The sequence below is a fragment of the Fusarium falciforme genome, chromosome 4, assembly GCF_026873545.1.
Source record: "Fusarium falciforme chromosome 4, complete sequence".
In the NCBI taxonomy this organism is placed as follows: Eukaryota; Fungi; Ascomycota; class Sordariomycetes; order Hypocreales; family Nectriaceae; genus Fusarium; species Fusarium falciforme.
In genome coordinates this window covers 1,982,341-1,999,986 of record NC_070547.1, presented here as the reverse complement: position 1 = coordinate 1,999,986, position 17,646 = coordinate 1,982,341, and the positions used below count along the sequence as shown (strand labels likewise).

General features: G+C 54.4%; 7 protein-coding genes and 1 pseudogene across 8 annotated transcripts, besides 1 other annotated feature; 3 read left to right on the top strand and 5 right to left on the bottom strand.

The window, feature by feature from the left end:
* Positions 1-208: 208 nt before the first annotated feature.
* On the bottom strand, positions 209-2,492 carry NCS54_00536700 (ABC transporter domain-containing protein; the record flags this gene model as incomplete). Its single annotated transcript, XM_053150875.1, has 4 exons — positions 209-935; positions 991-1,664; positions 1,715-1,930; positions 1,980-2,492. 4 exons carry the CDS (start codon positions 2,490-2,492, stop codon positions 209-211), a joined length of 2,130 nt encoding a protein of 709 aa, XP_053006850.1.
* A 631-nt stretch (positions 2,493-3,123) lies between these two features.
* On the top strand, positions 3,124-3,435 carry NCS54_00536600 (Diphthamide biosynthesis protein 3; the record flags this gene model as incomplete). Its single annotated transcript, XM_053150874.1, has 2 exons — positions 3,124-3,321; positions 3,373-3,435. The coding sequence occupies 2 exons, from the start codon at positions 3,124-3,126 to the stop codon at positions 3,433-3,435; spliced, it is 261 nt and encodes an 86-aa protein (XP_053006849.1).
* A 3,262-nt stretch (positions 3,436-6,697) lies between these two features.
* NCS54_00536500 (Leucine--tRNA ligase) lies at positions 6,698-10,115 on the bottom strand (the record flags this gene model as incomplete). The annotated part of the gene is made up of 2 exons (XM_053150873.1): positions 6,698-9,991; positions 10,044-10,115. 2 exons carry the CDS (start codon positions 10,113-10,115, stop codon positions 6,698-6,700), a joined length of 3,366 nt encoding a protein of 1,121 aa, XP_053006848.1.
* A 356-nt stretch (positions 10,116-10,471) lies between these two features.
* On the top strand, positions 10,472-11,002 carry NCS54_00536400 (Hypothetical protein; the record flags this gene model as incomplete). Its single annotated transcript, XM_053150872.1, has 3 exons — positions 10,472-10,715; positions 10,765-10,835; positions 10,889-11,002. The coding sequence occupies 3 exons, from the start codon at positions 10,472-10,474 to the stop codon at positions 11,000-11,002; spliced, it is 429 nt and encodes a 142-aa protein (XP_053006847.1).
* Positions 11,003-11,147: 145 nt separating this feature from the next.
* NCS54_00536300 (AP complex subunit sigma) lies at positions 11,148-11,805 on the bottom strand (the record flags this gene model as incomplete). Its single annotated transcript, XM_053150871.1, has 2 exons — positions 11,713-11,805; positions 11,148-11,648 (listed from the first exon to the last, which is right to left on the bottom strand). The coding sequence occupies exons 1-2, from the start codon at positions 11,779-11,781 to the stop codon at positions 11,148-11,150; spliced, it is 570 nt and encodes a 189-aa protein (XP_053006846.1). The 5' UTR covers positions 11,782-11,805.
* Positions 11,806-12,141: 336 nt separating this feature from the next.
* Positions 12,142-12,837, top strand: NCS54_00536200 (Ferroxidase; the record flags this gene model as incomplete). Its single annotated transcript, XM_053150870.1, has 2 exons — positions 12,142-12,519; positions 12,583-12,837. The coding sequence occupies 2 exons, from the start codon at positions 12,142-12,144 to the stop codon at positions 12,835-12,837; spliced, it is 633 nt and encodes a 210-aa protein (XP_053006845.1).
* A 541-nt stretch (positions 12,838-13,378) lies between these two features.
* Positions 13,379-13,813, bottom strand: NCS54_00536100 (Hypothetical protein; the record flags this gene model as incomplete). Its single annotated transcript, XM_053150869.1, has 2 exons — positions 13,379-13,472; positions 13,527-13,813. The coding sequence occupies 2 exons, from the start codon at positions 13,811-13,813 to the stop codon at positions 13,379-13,381; spliced, it is 381 nt and encodes a 126-aa protein (XP_053006844.1).
* A 587-nt stretch (positions 13,814-14,400) lies between these two features.
* NCS54_00536000 lies at positions 14,401-16,795 on the bottom strand (annotated as a pseudogene). The gene is made up of 5 exons: positions 16,257-16,795; positions 16,126-16,203; positions 15,588-16,070; positions 14,829-15,541; positions 14,401-14,777 (listed from the first exon to the last, which is right to left on the bottom strand).
* Positions 14,401-16,795: a sequence feature.
* Positions 16,796-17,646: the final 851 nt, after the last annotated feature.

Genomic DNA, 17,646 nt, shown 5'->3' with positions numbered 1-17,646 from the left:
GATTTCAAGCATGACCCCTAAATCCTTCATTCGCCTCGGTAAAAGATTAGAGTGCCATAGAGTACATTGATCCCTACCAGAGATGTAACCAAACCCATGTCCATGCTAATAACAACTCCCAAATGAGAATACTACTTCAAATACACAACCACCCCTGGGTATTCACTGCCATGTTCGCTATATCGCCCTCCACGCCAGCCTACACTCCTCAAGCAGCGGTCAACTCGGCAATCCGTCGCTCCAGCTCGGGCACCTGCCGCAGCCGGACCTCGAGCTCCTCACGTTCATCTTCGAGCTTGAGGCGTCGCTCAGCGTCAAGTCGGGTGAAGACGTAGTGGCCCTGGCCATCGAACTGGAGGATGTGCGAGTGGTACTTCCACAGGCTGCGGCGATGGCTGACCGTCATGAGTGTGACGCCGAGGGCCTTTGCCGTGTCGTACATGGCCTTTTCCGTCTCGAGGGTAACGCTGCTTGTACACTCGTCGAGGATGGCGTACTTGGGGCGATGGTAGAACAGACGAGCCATGGCCACGCGCTGCTGGAGACCACCCGAGAGCACGTCGCGCCATTCCGCCTCGGCATCCCAGCCCTCGTCGTACATCTCGGGGAGGTGCTCGAGGCCGAGCGTCTTAAGGTAGCCGAGGAGATCCGCGTCAGTGACACCGCGGGCGCGCATCTGGCGGAGAGAGTCGGGGTAGATGATCTGCTGGCGAAGGGAGCCTCGGGAGAGGTAGGGTCGCTGGGGGATGTAGAAGATGGCGTGGAACGGTGGCTTATATACGGTGCCTCCGTAGACAGGCCAGAGTCCGCCCAGGATGCGGAAGAGAGATGACTTGCCACAGCCGTTGGGGCCGACGACAAGGAGATGGTCTCCATGCTTGAGGGTGAAGGACAATGCCTTGACCAGCACGTCGCCATTAGGAGAGATGATGGGTCTGTTGAGGTTGAGTGTTAGCTGGATCCAAGCAGCACCATGTTAACTCCACTTACACATCAATAAAGGTGATATCTTCGCTCTCATGGACGGTTCCCCGTCCTTTGAGGACAGCCTCATTATCCTCTGTGCCTGAAGAGGACACCAGCTTCTTCTCGAAGTGTCCGGACTGGACATCGTCCATGACATCGAGCAGGGTTGCAACTCTTGATGTGTATCCTGCCAACTCCATCACTTCCCTGTATGAGAACATTATGCGTCCAAAGGCGTCTGATGCAGAGAGCAGCATTCGTCTGTTGGTGACGAATGCCTCTGTTCGGTCGCCCATGTTCATTGCGATATGGCCAGGCATCTTGATGAAGACGGGGACACTGCAGAGCAGGAGACCAAGAGCGCCCCAGAAGTACTTGATGACAAAGTCCTCCATGAAACCATGATAGAACCGCCTCCGTAGAATGTAGTTGACGTGCTTGATGAGGGTGAAGTAGCCCTTGTCCAAGGTGTCCTTCTCAGCGCTGTGACCACCGTACAAGGCGATTTCTTCGCTATAATCAATGAGGCGCGAATGTTGGAAGCGGAACTCGCCCTCCAGCCTGGCTTCATCGGCGACATACTTGCCGAATGGTGGAGTGAGCGCTCTCATGACGTTAGCTGAGAGCTGGACGAGGAGTGACATGAACACAACACCCTCTCCGCCAACGCTCTTGGAGAGAGAGTATGTATAGATGGTCTGAATTTGGTCAGCGAGAAACACAACAAGAATAGAGTAGGGGAACTCACCATGTCGAGCATGGGCTTGGCAAGATTGCTATACAACTCAGCTAAGCTATTCGAGAACTTGGACACATCGACTGCGATCAACTGATCAGGGTTCTTTATTCGGTCGTCCAAGGCCGATATACCATAAAAGGTCAAGTTGGAGAGGTATTTATCGTGGATAAACTGTGTGAGCCGCGTTCGGTACTTGAGAGACAGCTCGGCTTGGTGATAGGACAGCTGCGAATTGATTAGTATATGGCCTACCGAAAAGTCGGGACCAGCTCACCATGGAATTTGTAAAGGTAGCAGGTACAGCGATCAGCATCCACCATACTATGCGCTTCAAGAATTCCTTCCCGTTACCCTTTACCAGGGCCTTGACGATGGCGCCATCCATCTCGGCGACGCGCAAACTAATCAGTGTCCTCAGAACCAAGAAGAAGCTGTGGCTCATCAGCAGCCTCGCCTCCTTGCTGCGCCATCCGGGGACGACAATCTTGAGAAGCCGTAATAGCGAACGGAAAAATTCGCGGTTTAGCTCGACCTTCTTTCGCGGTGTCTCTTCGCTGCCGCTAGACGTGGTACCGCGACGGGCTGCGCGCTGGGCGGCTTCACGCGCCGAGGCAGCTTTTTGCTCGGAAATGGCATTGCGGATACGGTTGGCGAGGGCGATGAAGAGGGTTATCCACACGGCGCGGGAGATGCGAGTGCGGTTAGAGACGTAGAGGCCAGTCAGCCGGGAGATGAGGCCGCGGAGAGTTCGATCACCCGGCAGCGCGAGCTTCGACTGGGACGCCATGATGGGCGCGTTGTAGAGTTAATACTCTACGGCCCGTGGGGTGCAAGTATCGCGCGTGTTTAAACTTCTGGGAGACACTCGGAAAATCCAGACTTTGCGAGGTCGTCGAAGCCGTGAGGGGAGACGAGACGAATCGACGTCACGTCACAAGCCTACCGAGGCCAGCACGGCGCATTAGGAAATCGGATCCCGATTCGGCAATTCTGAGGATGAGGACAAAGACGTGACACGACGAGAATCTACGACTCGATATCAAAGAGAAGGGGGCAAGTCAAAATATTGAAGAAGTTAAAGGAAGAAGAATACAGGGACTGAAAATGGCCATGTGGTGGTGTTCCATGCAGAAGCTCCCTCGGCCGATGAGTCTGGGGCAAGTGCAATGAACCCGTTCTCCCCACACTTTCACACGCTGCGCTCGGCATGTGATTGTCATTAGAATGGGGAAAACCAGCCACAGAGCATGCCACCCCGGAAAAGGCACCAGCCACACTTTACAGCAGCCACATTCCGCGGGGGGTAAATGAATTTTTGGTCGTCGTCGCATCGCGGGGCAACTTTTTTGCTCATGATCAAACAAATCTTCAACAACTGACCTTTCCTCTTACGCTTGAACTTCAACGAACCCGCCAAAATGTCCGACGACGAGAACATTTCCATCTACGATGAGATCGAGATCGAGGACATGACCTTTGACGAGGCTCTCGGCGTCTACCACTACCCCTGCCCTTGCGGCGACAAGTTTCAGATCGCCCTCGACGACCTGCTGGACGAGCAGGACATTGCCGTGTGCCCCAGCTGCAGCCTCATGATCCGTGTCATCTTTGACTTGGTATGTTGGACCGATCTCTCATGCTGCATTTTATGTCTGACTTCTTTTCAGGATGACCTACCAAAGCCTCCTACTTCGGGCCCCTCGGGCGGCCAGATCCCCATTGCCGCCTAAACTGTCTCACGATCATGACAAATACCAAGCGCCGAGCCCTTCTCCCCGAGGCTTTCTATTTCGGTCCTCGCAAAGATTCAGGTCTGAAAACAGTGGCACACAGCTGCAAGTGCAGCAAGGAATAAGCCTGCGCCGCCGCTTATATGGACCACATCTACCCGGACCTCCCGCAGAGGCAATGCCGACAGGACGGGGAGTCAGAGTCACCGGGCACTCGCGTCACCCCCCTGGGTACTTACGGACACTGGATGAGGATCGCCAATCAAGGAAGAAATAGTTCAGAGACCTCGAGGCTTCAGAGCATGTTCGGTTCAATATATCAACTCGATAGGACGACCAGGACCAACCGTCTCGGGCAAGCCAGAGCGGAATGATCTCTGGCCACAGCAGCGCCGGTCGAGATTAGACCTTCATAACAATGTTCGACCATCGCTCATGCCATGGAGATAATTAGCCACGCCCAGCAGCATTCAAATGCACTTGTATGCAATCAATATATCACGAATATGAGTCAGGAGCGAGGAACTGGACATGTCACAATCACATTCACAGGCCAAGTCCCTGCCGAGATTGGTATTGACAATTAGTATTAAATATGTCGGAAGCGATCTCGCTTCATTGATCTATCTAGTCTAGCCCGGACGATCGTGTTCCCGGTCTAAATCCAATCGAAAGTTATGCGCGCACCAGCACGTCTAGGGACGAATCAAACAGTGTCCCATATCCGTATCCATATCCATACACATGCCACCCTTTGACAAGTTTCCAAGATTTACAGGGCAAGGACGACGGCGATGGCACCGACAGCACCGGCGAGACCAGCCTGGGCACCGAAGGAGACGGCGCCGTTGGGGCTGGGGACACCGTCGGTGCCAGTGGGGGAAGAGCCGGAGCCAGTGCCAGTGGGCTTGGTGCCGTTGGTGTGAGCTGTTGGATTGAGTGTTAGTTGTCGTGATATATATCGTGGTGTTCGGGGAGGGTTGGACTAACGACCAGGAGTGGCAATGGGACCGGGGGTGCCGACAGGAGTCTGAGCAGCAGCCGCAACAGCGACGAGAGCGAAGATGGGAGCGAAACGCATGTTGAAGGTTGTTGTGGGTTTGTTGTTTAAAGAAAACGGGTTGTGTTGTTGTTGTAGTAGAGTTTTTGGTCTTGCTCGGACTGGTTTGTCGAAAACGAAAGACTCTGTTGGATAACGACTGTGGTTTCTGAGATGGTTTGTTTGAGGAATGAATTATTCGAGCCAGAGGGAGGAACTCTGGACTCCTATATACCTCGCAAACTCACAAGGATAAGGATCGGGCTCTGGGTGTCGAGTATCCGTAGGTACTTTGCATGATACCAGCCCCAGGGGGCGGTTGCATCATCCCAACCGCAAGCCACCCACTATTCAACCCTCTCCCGGGGCCTCAAGATGGAAGTTGGACCGGTGGCCAGCTCCACTTGTTTTCATTCTGGCAATGCAATACTGGACTGTACAGTGTGCGTATACTACGTAGTCGGTAGGTGAATGTACAGTTGCGAGCCGTGCCAGCCGCGTCAAAATGCAATGGACCAGCCACGGATGCCTCACATTAACCAACAGAACAGCCGCCTTACACACACCCCAGCCTCGCGCCGTGTCCGGTGTGCGACCGCCGCATCGATGGTGCTGCTGTTGCTAGACCAACCGGATGACTATCAGCCGCCATGCAGGAGAAGCTCACCGTACCGCACGCACAACAACGCATCGACAGGCTGTTGCTGCTTCTGCCGCCGCTGGTGCAACTGTACCTGGCGGCGGGGGACCCAAGGTGTATTCCCGACGGGCCAGAAACAAGGTTGAGCCGTCGTGCCAGGCCAACAGAGTCGACCCAAACCTTGCGTCATGGGGGCCACTCTGTCGACATGGCTTGGCTGCGAATCTGTGGGCTCGGTGTGGGTGGCAATGGCTGTGGTTCACTCTGGTGGAGGGTGGAGGCGGGATGCGTTCTTTGCTTGCGCAAGCTTTCCTGACTAAGGAGGAGGAGGGAGGGACCCCGAGTTTCTAAACATGGAAATAACAACTGGGTCGAAATTCCCTTTTCCCACGCAAATAGCGGTTGCCAACTTATTGCCCATCTCATTCCATCCCTGAAAATCCCCTAATAACTTGGTTAACTACGTAGTAACACTGTGAAGAATCTGGGAACTAGGGTCCGATAAGTGGCTCTCTCGCTTCAAACCCATGTTCTGGCGTTCGGGGCTATTGCAGATCCTCTTTTTCTTCCCTCCCCTTCCATTTCCATAATCTATAGTTCTGACGCGCAAGCCAAGAAGAAAATTCAGGGATTCCTTTCGCAACGCACTAAGAAAAACCATGGCGATCGGCTTCCCAAAGACGGAAACTTGTAAAAAGCCATGGTCAAGCCACGGGGTGAACCTTGCAGCACGGGCGAGCGGTTCAAAGGGGGGGAGTGGTCCTTACAACTTTTACACCCTTCACATTGTCTGTTCAAGACGGTAAATGGGGGGTCGGGCCCACAACTCGGGCCTTGCAAAGGTCGACATTGCGCGTAAAGGGGATCAAGTTTGTTTTATCTGAGGCAATGGTTGGACGACCAAGGAGGGTCAAGGGACGTGTGTTCTGTTTACCCACAGACCACAAAACACTCGCTGCCGGTAGTGCTTGTCTCTCCTGATGTGATGTGGGCTTTCATGGATGTTGATATTGGTTGATATCGACATCCATGATATGGATTCCTTCCCCGGGCAACAGAGTAGAGTGCTACGAACAGTAAGGGCATGTGGGCATTCCATGTTGCAGAACTGAGACGCCCCCTGATCAGAGCTTTCAACCTCCTTGATTTTGCACTCTGTACTGTATGTACAGATACAGATACTGTAGTTGAGAGATATCCCTGATGTGATTTGATTCCTCATTCATGCACACGTAATCCTTGATATTGTCTTTTTGCGTCTTTTCATACTCAATCAATACCTGCTCATCAACCCCAACCAACCCCCATCTTCCACATCCCGAACTTACAGGGGTCGCCCACATAACACGGGGTTTCCAGCAGCAATGGCACATGCACATGCAACGCACGAACAAGCGTCGCAAAAGGAGAAGAGTGAAAAAAAAAAACAAGCCTTTCTCTAGCATGCCTGATCGGCACTTTTTTTTTTAGATCCCGATCCACTCACACGTAACCTATCCATTGTTTATCACGTAGCAGCCACTGTATGTCTAACATTGTTTTAACGGGGAACCGACTCTTCTTCCGCTCCTTGATGCATCATCTCAGGCCTCCACGTTCTCAAAGAAGAAGGTTGGCACGCCAGGAACTGCATTCTCGGCCACCGGCACAGAAATCTCCACCTCCTTTCCGTCCGCCAGGTTGACGCCCTTCTTGCCGCCCTCCTCCACCGACAGGATGTCGCATGCAACGAGGCCGCCCGTTCGCTTCAGTCCAGCCACCATCTGCAGCAGTGTCTCCTTTTCGTCGAAAGCCAGCTTCTGCTCCAGCACTGCGCTGGCAGGCTCGCCCGCCTGGAGACGCCTCTTCAGGTTCTGCACAAACGGCATAGCCTTCTTCATCTCTCCCATCTTGCCAATCTTGCCGTTCAGCTGCTTGTCGTTGACCGACTTGGTCTCGGGATCCCACATCTCCTTCAGCAGATCAATGTACTTGGCCTGCCACGCGGGGAACTTGTCCGTCACAAAGACGGTGAGCTTCTTGGGCTTCTTGGGGTCAAATGACGTCTCCTTGCCCTTGGCCTTCTTCTTCAGCTGCAGTCCCTCCGCAGAGTTGACGCTCGAGGCAGTGTTTCGTACGTAGTCTCGCTTCGCTGACAGAGCCGCATCCACCTCGCCCACCTCGGGGAAGCGTGCGTTGTGGATGGTGCCCTCCTTCTTAAGGACCTCGAGCCAGATGTACTCCGACCAGTGAGGAGCGATGACCGCCAGCAGCAGAGCCTGCACCTCGATATACCGGAGGACGAGATCCTTGTGCATCTTGAGGTTGGCAGCGGCGCACGCCTCACGGTAAAAGTCACGAGCACTCGTCAGCTCGTACAGGCCAGCCTTGAGCGCCAGCTTGTAGTTGGTGTTGGCGAACTGCTCCACGGCTTCCTTGGAAATCGCGTTCAGGTCGTTGCTGAAGAGGGCGTCCTGGAACGAGTTGATCTCGCCGCTGCGAAGCTCGTCCTGGTTCTGCACCATCTCTTCGCACCACTCCTTCAGAGTAAACAGTCGCAAAATGTTGTTGTCGGCGACATCCTCCTCAAAGTTGGCATCGTTGACACCATCACCAGCGTCCGCCAGCGCAATACGGGACGCGTCGGCACCGTACTTGAGGGTCAGGTCACGGAGGGTCATGAAGTTGCCGGTACTCTTGCTCATCTTCTCGCCGTTCAGCATCAGATGGCCGTTGGCACGCACACCTCGAGGCCAGTACTCCGGTGGGAAGATGGCCAGATGCACGTAGAGGAAGAAGGTAAGATGGTTGGGGATGAGATCCTTTCCGGATACTCGCACATCGAGAGGGTAAAAGTACTCAAACTCGCGGCGCATACTCTCCAGGGTTTCCTTGGGGATCTTGCTGCTGCTCAGGATGTCGTCGCTGAGTTCGCGGCGGCAGAAGAGGTAGTCCCAGACCTCGTCGATCATCTGCTCAGGGCCAATGTTGCCCTTGCCCTTTGTTCGACCAAAGAGATCGTTGTGGAGATAATGTGCGATGGTGTAGTAAGCCATGTAGACGGTCGAGTCACTCAGACTCTCGACCAGGAACTGAGGGTCCCAGGGCAGCTTGGAGCCCAGGCCAAAGCTACGGGCGCATGCCCACTGGTTCAGCCAGTTGAGAACACTCTCGAAGCCGTTCTTGGTCTCAGGGGTATAAGTCTCCAGACCCTTGCCGTCGGCATTGTCAACCCACTTGAGGGCCGTCTGCTTCCACGCCTCCTCACCGTAGTCAAGGTACCACTGGTCCATAAGAGCAACAATACAGTCGTCACCAGATCGGCTAACAACCTTGCGCTCGGGCTCGGAGTAGGCAAAGGCCTCACCCGCATCAATCAGTTGCGTCCGGACCTTAGGCTTGGCAACCTCAACCTTCTCTCCCTTGAAGTCACCGACCTTCATGGTACCCTGGTAGAATCCCTCCTTGTACGCAAGCTCCTTGGCTTCCTCAAGCTGCTTGGTGTCCTTGGGAGACGCAATCTTGAGCTTCTTGACCAGGAAAGGTGCGCACAGATCGCCGTAGGTAGGAGTGTCAATGATGGGGAAGATTTCCAGCTCAGCCCACTCCTTCTGGATGCCGTAGTAATCGGCCTTCTTCGCCAGATCCGTCACAGTAGCAAAGTCGTCAGGGCTGTCGGAAGGCACCGAGGTGACAACACCAGTACCCTTTGTGGGAAGAACTGTCTCCATGGGCAGAACGCGCACACCTTCCTTGTGCAGGGAGAGGGGAGCATGGATCAGAGTGCCCACGATGTCAGAGCCGACGATCTCTGCAGCCTTCTCAATGACACCCTCGGTAGCAAAGATGCCCTGGTAAGCCATGTTGCGCGCAGCTCGGTCGGTCACAACGTAGTAGTCGGTCTCGTTGGCCTTGAAGACACCGTAGGTGATCTTGGGGCCGACGAAACAGCAGGTCTGGCCGTACATGGTCTCAGGACGCAGAGTCGCGGGAACAAGGTAGACGTTGGATCCCTCGGGGAGCTTACCCTTGAGAGTCTCGGCGGCCTTGGGAGCCCACTCCAAGACCTTGAGCTTGAGAGCAGTGTACTCCTGAGGACCGACGGCCTCACCCTCGGCTCGGTCGTGGTCCATGCAAGGCTGGCCATCCTTGATCGAGTAGATGGTGTATCGCTTGCCAAACTTGATCTTGTCGAGCTCCTTAAGACGGTTCATCTGCCATCGGACAAAGGCATCGTAGTAAGGGTTGGCATCGGTGGTGACGAAAGATCGGCGCCAGTCGATACGGCAACCAAAGTTGGTCAGGTCTCGGATAGCCAGGGGAGGGAAGAACTCGAGCCAGTACTGAGGGTCGGCAAACAGGTGAATCTCCTCGGTAGGGATGCCGATCGCCTGCATGATCTGGAACTGGTACTTCATCTTGACGGTCTTGGCCGCAGCCTTGCCCTTCTTAGCAGTGAACTTGGTCACGTCCTCCTTGGTCTGCTTGGCAGCGGGAGCCTTCTCCTCCACGACAGACTCCTCCTCCTTGTAGCCCTGGAACTCTCGGCCGAAGAGCTTGATCTCGTTGACCAGCTTATCGGCACAGGCCTTGATGGGCATGCCTGTGCAGTGGAATCCCATGGGGAACAGGGCGCGCTTGCCCTGCATTCTGGCGACACCAGCAGCGAACTCGACCTTGCTGACCGAGAACGAGTGGCCGGCATGCAGGGTGCCGTTCATGTAGGGATAGGCCATGCATCCGAAGAACTTGGGCTGCTGCTCACGCAGCTCGGCGGCGGAGATGGAGTGGAGGGGGATCTCGTCGGTCGAGGGAGCATCGGGCTGGAAGACGCGGTCCTGCTGCCATTTCTCCTGATACTTCTTTTCGATAGCAATCAGAGAGTCTCGCTTCTCAGTCTGCTAGTAGTTAGAATAGTCATTTCAACACATTTCAAAGAATTGGACCTGCACCTTTGAGTTCCTTGGTTTTTGAGATGGTCAGAGCCTCCATGGCTTTCGGGACGGAGTCTGTTGAAGCCATCGTCGGATATCGACAAGACCTACAATGTAGGAAAATAAATCCTGTCAGTCTCTTCTTCTCGGGAAAGAAAAATCAGAGGCAGATTGGAATTTACATACCTCGAAATCTCACTTGGAAATTTTCTGAGTCACGGTTTGTAAGGGAACGAAATCGGGCCTGGGCGAAGGAGGGGTGAAAATCGCGGGGCAGAAGCAACGGGCGACAGCGCTAAGTGGCTAGTGCGTGGGCTGCTGTGGCTGTGCAGTGGCGTTCTCGCCTTTCGTCACTTTTCGGAACCTCGAATCGCAACACCATCACCAAGAGTCGATTCTACTTTGTGCCATTGAGTAGCCGGCGTCGCAAGCAGCTCAATCGCCATGTTTTCAACGACACTGAGGCGTATGGCCGCTTCGTCAAAGGAAACCCTTCTGAAGAGGGCGCCCTTGACTGTTGCGAACAACCCATACAAAGCACGAAAGGTGTGGCCGCCCAACTTTAAGCAGCTCACCCACCAGCAACAACTCCGCTTTGAGAAGAAATACAAGAGGCGCATAGTCCTAGCAAGCCGCTCGCCTACGTGGGAGAAGGCTGTCAAGACAGCCCAACTCTTGACCATCGTTGGTAAGTCTGTTCTTCAAGCTTCTACTTCATCGGCTAACTCGGTCATCAGCTGCCATGGTCTGGATTCTGTTCTATTCCGAGTTTGAGTGGTGGGGGCAAAAGTACAAGCCGTCTGAAGAGGTCCGTCCATGCAATCAACAAGAAACGGTATCGCAAGCTAACGATCTTGTCAGATCCGAAAAAAGACAAACTACCTCTTCGGTACACTGGACCCCGAGAAGAGATTCGAACGACGTCCAGACGCACCCCCTCCACCCCCCTCCAAAGACGACTCCGAGTCAAAATAGAGGATTCTCTGTGTATATTATTGAATCTTGGAGTCTGGCGTTATCCTCGTGGTGGCATAACATGTATGGATATCTCAGTGGACAGGTTCATCCTGCACTCCGCTCTGTCATGCCTTCTTTTCCTTCTCATTCAGTGTCATGATCATCACCGGCCCGTCCAGGCAAAGTTAGCACCCATGCCGAGCCCAGCTCCCAGGCCGGAGGGTCCCCTTCCCTCATTCACCGGTCGCTTTGCGACTGTTCCCTGCGCCTTGACTCCCGCGACGATGCGGTCCAGATTTGTTTCTATTACGACGCCTCCTATAATCATTTCCGAAAGCGTAGCATGTAGCGTCTCGAAGTTGAAGATCAAGTCCAACTCGCAGACATTCTCGAAAAGCTTATCAAGGGCCTCGACGTAGACCTGGATCAGGTCAATGAGGGCGAGCGGCGACTCGGTCGAGGTCGAGATGATGATGAAGAAGAGCGTCGCATAGTGGCGGTATGTCACCAGCGAGGGGACATCGTTCTGCTCCTCTGACGAGGTGTGCGAGGTACCGGAGGCGGCAAGTAGCGGTGGGAGAGGCAGAAAGTTGCAGGATCCGGTCGGTCGATTAGACACGAGGGTAAAGATCTCGGAGATGAGACGCTGCTGGATGCTCGTTTCCTAGAAGAAGGGAAATGGGTGAGTTGCACGCAACAGACAGCAGCCGGTTAGGGATGAGACGTACAAGCTGGGTATAGAACTTTGTCAGACGAGGCTGACCTTGGCCATTAAAGACCAAGAAAGCATTAATCATGATTGAGAGTTGAAATCCGTCATTCCACCTCTTGCTGTAGTCGGCGCGTGTCGAGATGCGAGTGTGAAGCAGGTTGATGGTGGGGCTGCTGAGGTGCTTGCGGCGCTGACGATGCCGATGACCGGGATGGTACGTACCTGCTTTGGAACACGACGTCATGATTGGCCAGCTGCTCTTGCACCTCACGAGCTCAATCCAAACCGCGGGGAGCTCAGCTTGTTCTTGCTGAATGCATCACGCCTTCCGTACCGAACAACGACAATTGACAATCAACACCACAACAAGTGTACCTATCATCTCGATAGTAAACCATCTCTCAATCAATCACTCTAAACCCAAAGTAATCGCCTCTGGATTTTGATGCCAACCCCAAAAATGTCCCGTCAAGTTGCATCCCAAGCATCCCGCCTGGCTTCGCGGGCCGTCCGCTCATCGACGCCTCTCTGTCGCTCAAGCTTCCGCCTCGCACCTGTTGCATCACGTATCTGCCTTCCCGCCCGCGCCGGCGTCCTGCGAAGCTACTTCTCGACCGCTCCGGCCCGCACGAGGGGGATCATGCCCGATACCGAGAACCCCGCCAAGCCTTTGAATGAGTCGGAGGATGTCCAGCCGAGCGTTGCTGTGGCCGAGCTGACCGACGGCGAGTACCACGAGCTTGCCGATGAATACCTTGATAACGTCGTGGGCAAATTCGAGGAGCTTCAAGATGAGAGGGAGGATATCGATGTCGAGTTTTCGGTACGTGCAGCCCTTCAATTGTGACTTCATTCTTGGTTCCTCGGCTAACAGATTCAACTACAGTCCGGTGTCCTCACCATCAGCTGGCCCGACAAGGGCACGTACGTCATCAACAAGCAGCCCCCAAACAAGCAAATCTGGCTGTCGTCTCCCATCTCGGGCCCCAAGCGCTACGACTGGTGCGTCTTTGGCGAGGGCCAGGGCGACAAGGAGGGCACCGCCGTCGGGGACTGGATCTACGCCCGCGACGGCTCGAGCCTAAACCAGGTCTTCCTCGAAGAGCTCGGGGTCAACATTGACGTGCCGGGCGAGGAGTAGAGCTTCCTGCCCAGCGCTGATCGACATCCCGGGAAGAGCGGCGGCGGCGGCGGTGGTGTTTGAGGTGGTTGAAAAGGAACAGCATTGGCATTTTCTCTGGCGTTGAGGGCTTCAGGTAGCCTAGCAAGGATCTTCTCATGGTTTGAGTGTATTATATGTGTAATATCGAGACGAGCCCTAGGTGCTGGGAATGACGGGTAATTCCCGACTCAGAATGTATTCAAGTTTATCGTGCTCCGTTACCCAGAATGCCTGCGGATGTGACTTTACTCCGCCAATATGGTGATACAGATACTGTACAGATCTTTCTGCCCCGTTGATGGCTCCCCCGCGGTTCTGATAGGGTGGTGCTGAACCCTTCAGGTGTTGCCTTGAAAGGAGTCTTTTAACAGCTCAGACTAGATGCGCTGAGAACCAGCTTTCGACTCGGCGGTCCATCTCAGGTAGTCCTCTCATCGAATACCAGCCGAATGATCCTAGTCTAGCTGCTTCATGATCAGGTTCCTCCTCATTGCTCTCGTCCAAGTAAAGTACTCAGATATCAACGCAGAAGTAACCCCATTGTCTTGTTGAGCATAGCCACCGTCATATCGTAATGTTGATACGCAGTCATTTTGACTTCACCCATAGGAGTCCTAAACACACAAGGTCAGCACCAATGCTCAAACTCTGCCTTGTCCCGGACTCACCTTTCCCCCCTCATGGGCTGCCAACTGCTGTGGTACGCCCGCCCGAGCTGCACCTTGACGAGGTTCTTGAGGATTTTATGCTCCATCCCCTTCTCCCTTGCCGCCGCCTCCAGGAACCAGATGGTCCGCTTGATGGCATTTTCGTCGTATCTCAGATCGGGGTCGCGGAAGGCGGCACGCAGCTGGTCGCGGACTACAAAGCGGGCGGGTATCGTGTACTGCACCGCCTGAAGGAGGCAACGATAGAGGCGCCGATAGGCGTGTACAACATTCCGCCTCTGCCACATGGCTGGTGACCGAGTCTAGGTTGTCTTGATGATTGTAGTTTTTTATACATGAGATGCCGTGGGTTGAATGAGTTTCTATCACGCGCACGGACCATCTACGTATCTCGCCAACAATTTCGCACCGCGAGCTAACACCGGCTTCAAACTTAGCAACATCAGTCGAGTCGTTGCTCAGATCAAGTTTATAGTTACTCGTCAAATATAGCTACTCATTTCTCAAGTTTTTTTTATCTCACTTCATGCCAAGCATCGCTAATTTCAGGACCATGTTCTGCATTATCTGCGTTCTATCCAATAGCTCACTATGTGTGCTCGCCATACAACCAATGATCCAAAGTCGCCGTCTAATACATACATACAAGCCAAACGGTCTAGTAGAACCTTCATCTCTCTCAAAACTTACCTATCGTATGGTGTCATTCAATACTCCAAAGACTAACTCAACCAATACCATGCCACACACTTGGCTCCGCTATCCTGACTTGAGCATGTTCGCGCTGTCTTTATCCCAGTGACAACACGCCAATGCCTCGTGCGCCATCTATATGCAGAATCTCTTTATCGACGCGATCCCCGAGTAAACACCATTAATAATCACCACGCCGGCCATCCTCTTGCTGTCCCAGAGGCGCATAGCGGCCTTGAGCGCTGCTACCACTGTCGGACCTGTTGCGGCCGACCACCCTTGACAGCCATCCACCAATGCTTCGATCTTCGCTTCCACTTGTCGGGATCTGAGACTTGTTGTCGTCGTCAACAGTCGGGGGGTCGAGGGAAAGACGGGGAATGGCGGACGTGGGTCCATTAAATCCCCGAGAGGATCCCACAGGAGAACCGGCCCTCATAAGGGAGCTTGTTTCCGCCCCATGCACAGAAGGTGTGCCTGCCACGGTGCTAGCATCTCCAAACAGCGAATCCATGTCTTCGAGGCGGACACCGCAGGTCTCAGGGTAGATGAAGTACACTGATGGGAGGATTAGCGGAGCCCTAGCATAGTAGAGCAGGGTGTACTTACCGATAACCACACTGGCAACACAGAAGAACGCATGAACAAGGTACATGCGCCACTTGATCCATTCCTGGAGAATAGGCGTCATCTCACCAACCAGCCAGTTGGCAGCCCAATTCGTCGCCGTTGACAGACTGGCACCCTTGGAACGGATGCTGAGAGGCAGAATCTCAGGTGGGTACAGCCAGGGAATGGGACCCCATGAGAAACCAAACGCAGCATTGTAAATCATAACGAACAAGACGACCAATCGGGGGGTCCACTTGACGTCGAGGTACAAGAAGTACGAGATGCAGGACAGCGCAATCGCCATGGCTGCTGCGCCCGAGAGAAGGATCTTGCGACGACCCCATCGATCAACCAAGTACCAAGGGGGGATAGTTGACATGAGGTATGTGAGGCCGTTGAAGCCGGTCATGAGGACGGCATCGTGACCGACCCAGCCAGCAGACTCAAACACGTAGGGCGCGTAGTATGAGATGACGTTGATGCCGTTAAGTTGAGCCAATCCCTGAGCGGACATGGCAATGAAGACGCGGGTCTTGTATCGGCGGAACATCTCGCGGTAGGTTCGCTCGCCTTCTTGGCGCTGCAGGAGCACGTTCATCTTGATCTCACGGTACTCGTCTCGAGCCTTGGGGTTGTGAATATCTCCGCCACCATACAGGTTAGCAATGACAACCATGCCTTCCTCATCGTGGTCGTTGTCCAGAAGCCATCTAGAAAGGTTAGCACCCTACATTTCAACGAGTGAAGTGTACTCACCGAGGCGACTCGACAATGACGAGACTGCCGACACCAAGAAGAGCGCCCATGATGCACTGCATAAGCAGGGGAATGCGCCACGAGAGGTTGCTCTCAATGAAGCCACAGCCATAGTCGACCCAAACAGAGGTTGTGTAGCCAACAATGTTTCCGGTGAACTCGATACAGGCGAGCTTTCCTCTGTTGTGTGGGGGAGAAATCTCGGACTGGTAGACAGGGACGATGGTCGAGAGCATACCAACGCCGAAACCAGCAACGAAACGACCGACCATCATCATGGGCATGGAAGTAGCGAGGGTCTGGAGGGCGCCTCCAACGAAGAAGATACACGATCCGTAGAGAATGGTACGTCGTCGTCCAATGATGTCTCCAACACGACCAACCATTAGCGAGGTGATAAAGGCACCAATCTCAAGAATGGCAACCATAGTTCCGACATAGGCCTTGGAAGGCTGACCGAAATAATCCATAAAGTACGGACCACTACAAACTGTCAACGAGGGCTCAATAAGCCGTCAGGATCCATATCGAGACCTACGTGATCACTCCCGACATAACTCCTTGATCATACCCGAACAAGAAAACGCCTAATGATACAAAGATACTGGTAAAGTACCTGGCGGGGCAATCAGTACGCGACGGCGATTCGGTGGTGGAGAGTGCTCTTACAGCAGGGGCTTGCCCGTGAGGCCGTGGATGGAACCTGATCGTCCCGACATGATGGCGCCAATTATGCGTTCACCACGAGTAGGGGGTCTAGGATTGAAGTCGGGGACTTCGATAGCCTCCTTATCAATGAGGACAGAATGGGAGCGAGAGTGGTGGCGGTGATGGGAATCCTGGATGCGAACCCTCTTTTGATTGTGATTCTTGTGTCGACGCTGAACGCCAGCCAGCAGCTCGTCCTCGATCTCGGTGGAGAGCTGAAGGCGAACGGGGTCGTTGTCGGCGAGCTGTTCGCCGATGTCACCCGTGTCGGTCCAGGACGACTCGGAGCCGGAGAAGGAACGGCGACGCTGGGAGCGGGCGGTGTCGGGGTGCCGGTAGTCGTAGTCACGATCGTGGTCGTCGTAGCGGGACGAAGCGAGCAATGACGTCGCTTGCGAGTCGGGGTCGTTTTGACTATCAGATCTCGAAGGCAGGGTCCGCAAGGGGATGTTGGAGGGGAGACGTGAAGAATTTGGGGGAGGAATTTTGGGAGGATGGGGCTGTTAAGCAGCAGCGCCCGTCTGCAAAAAGTTTGGAGGTGAAGGGAACGGAAGGAGGAAGAGGCAGGCCGAGAGGCAGCGAGGTCATCGGCACCTCCAAACAAGCAAGGCCAACGGAGAACGACTCGAACCTAGCGGAACGGGGGACGACGGGGAGGGAGGAGAATGGGGTCGGGTGACCGGGGTGTGGTTCAACAGACAGATAGAATCAGGGTCTCAAAGGCACTGAGAATATTCAATGGAAGCGAACCCAGGCAGGCCAGGCTCCAACAGATGTGAGGCCTGCAACCACTCACAATCAGCAAGATTGGGCGAATGCTAGTCAGTCGAGATGGAACCGACAGTTCTGACGGGGTCCGATTTGCCTTGTTGGGGTCCCTGGTTGGTGTGGCAGTGGTCCCTTTCAAAGTGCGTCACCGGGGGAGGCCAAGGCAGCGCGAGTGTCAGGGTACCTAGGAGTGACCTTGGGCGTGTAGCGTAGCCCAGCGTCCAGTGATGGATTTCTGAGGGTGTCGCGGTACGGGCGGAGGACGCGGGATGCGACTGGGCGCGATCACACGGAGACGACAAGACGGATATCGCGCGCGATTGATGGACCTTTGACAGTCGCTGCAAGGTCTAGGCAGGCTGGGGAAAGGGAAAAGCTGGAGTAATGATGCAGCCTTGGGGGGTGGTCGGAGCTGGGGTTGGTAATGGCAGATGACCGACCTCTCAGCGACAATTGAGACAGCGGCGGGATTGGGAATGGATGGGATGTGGGACAAGTGATGGATATCCCAAGTCATGCGACAGCGGATAGCAGCAGCACAGCAAGCGGGCGACGCGGTTCAAAGGATCGACTGAAGGGTGAG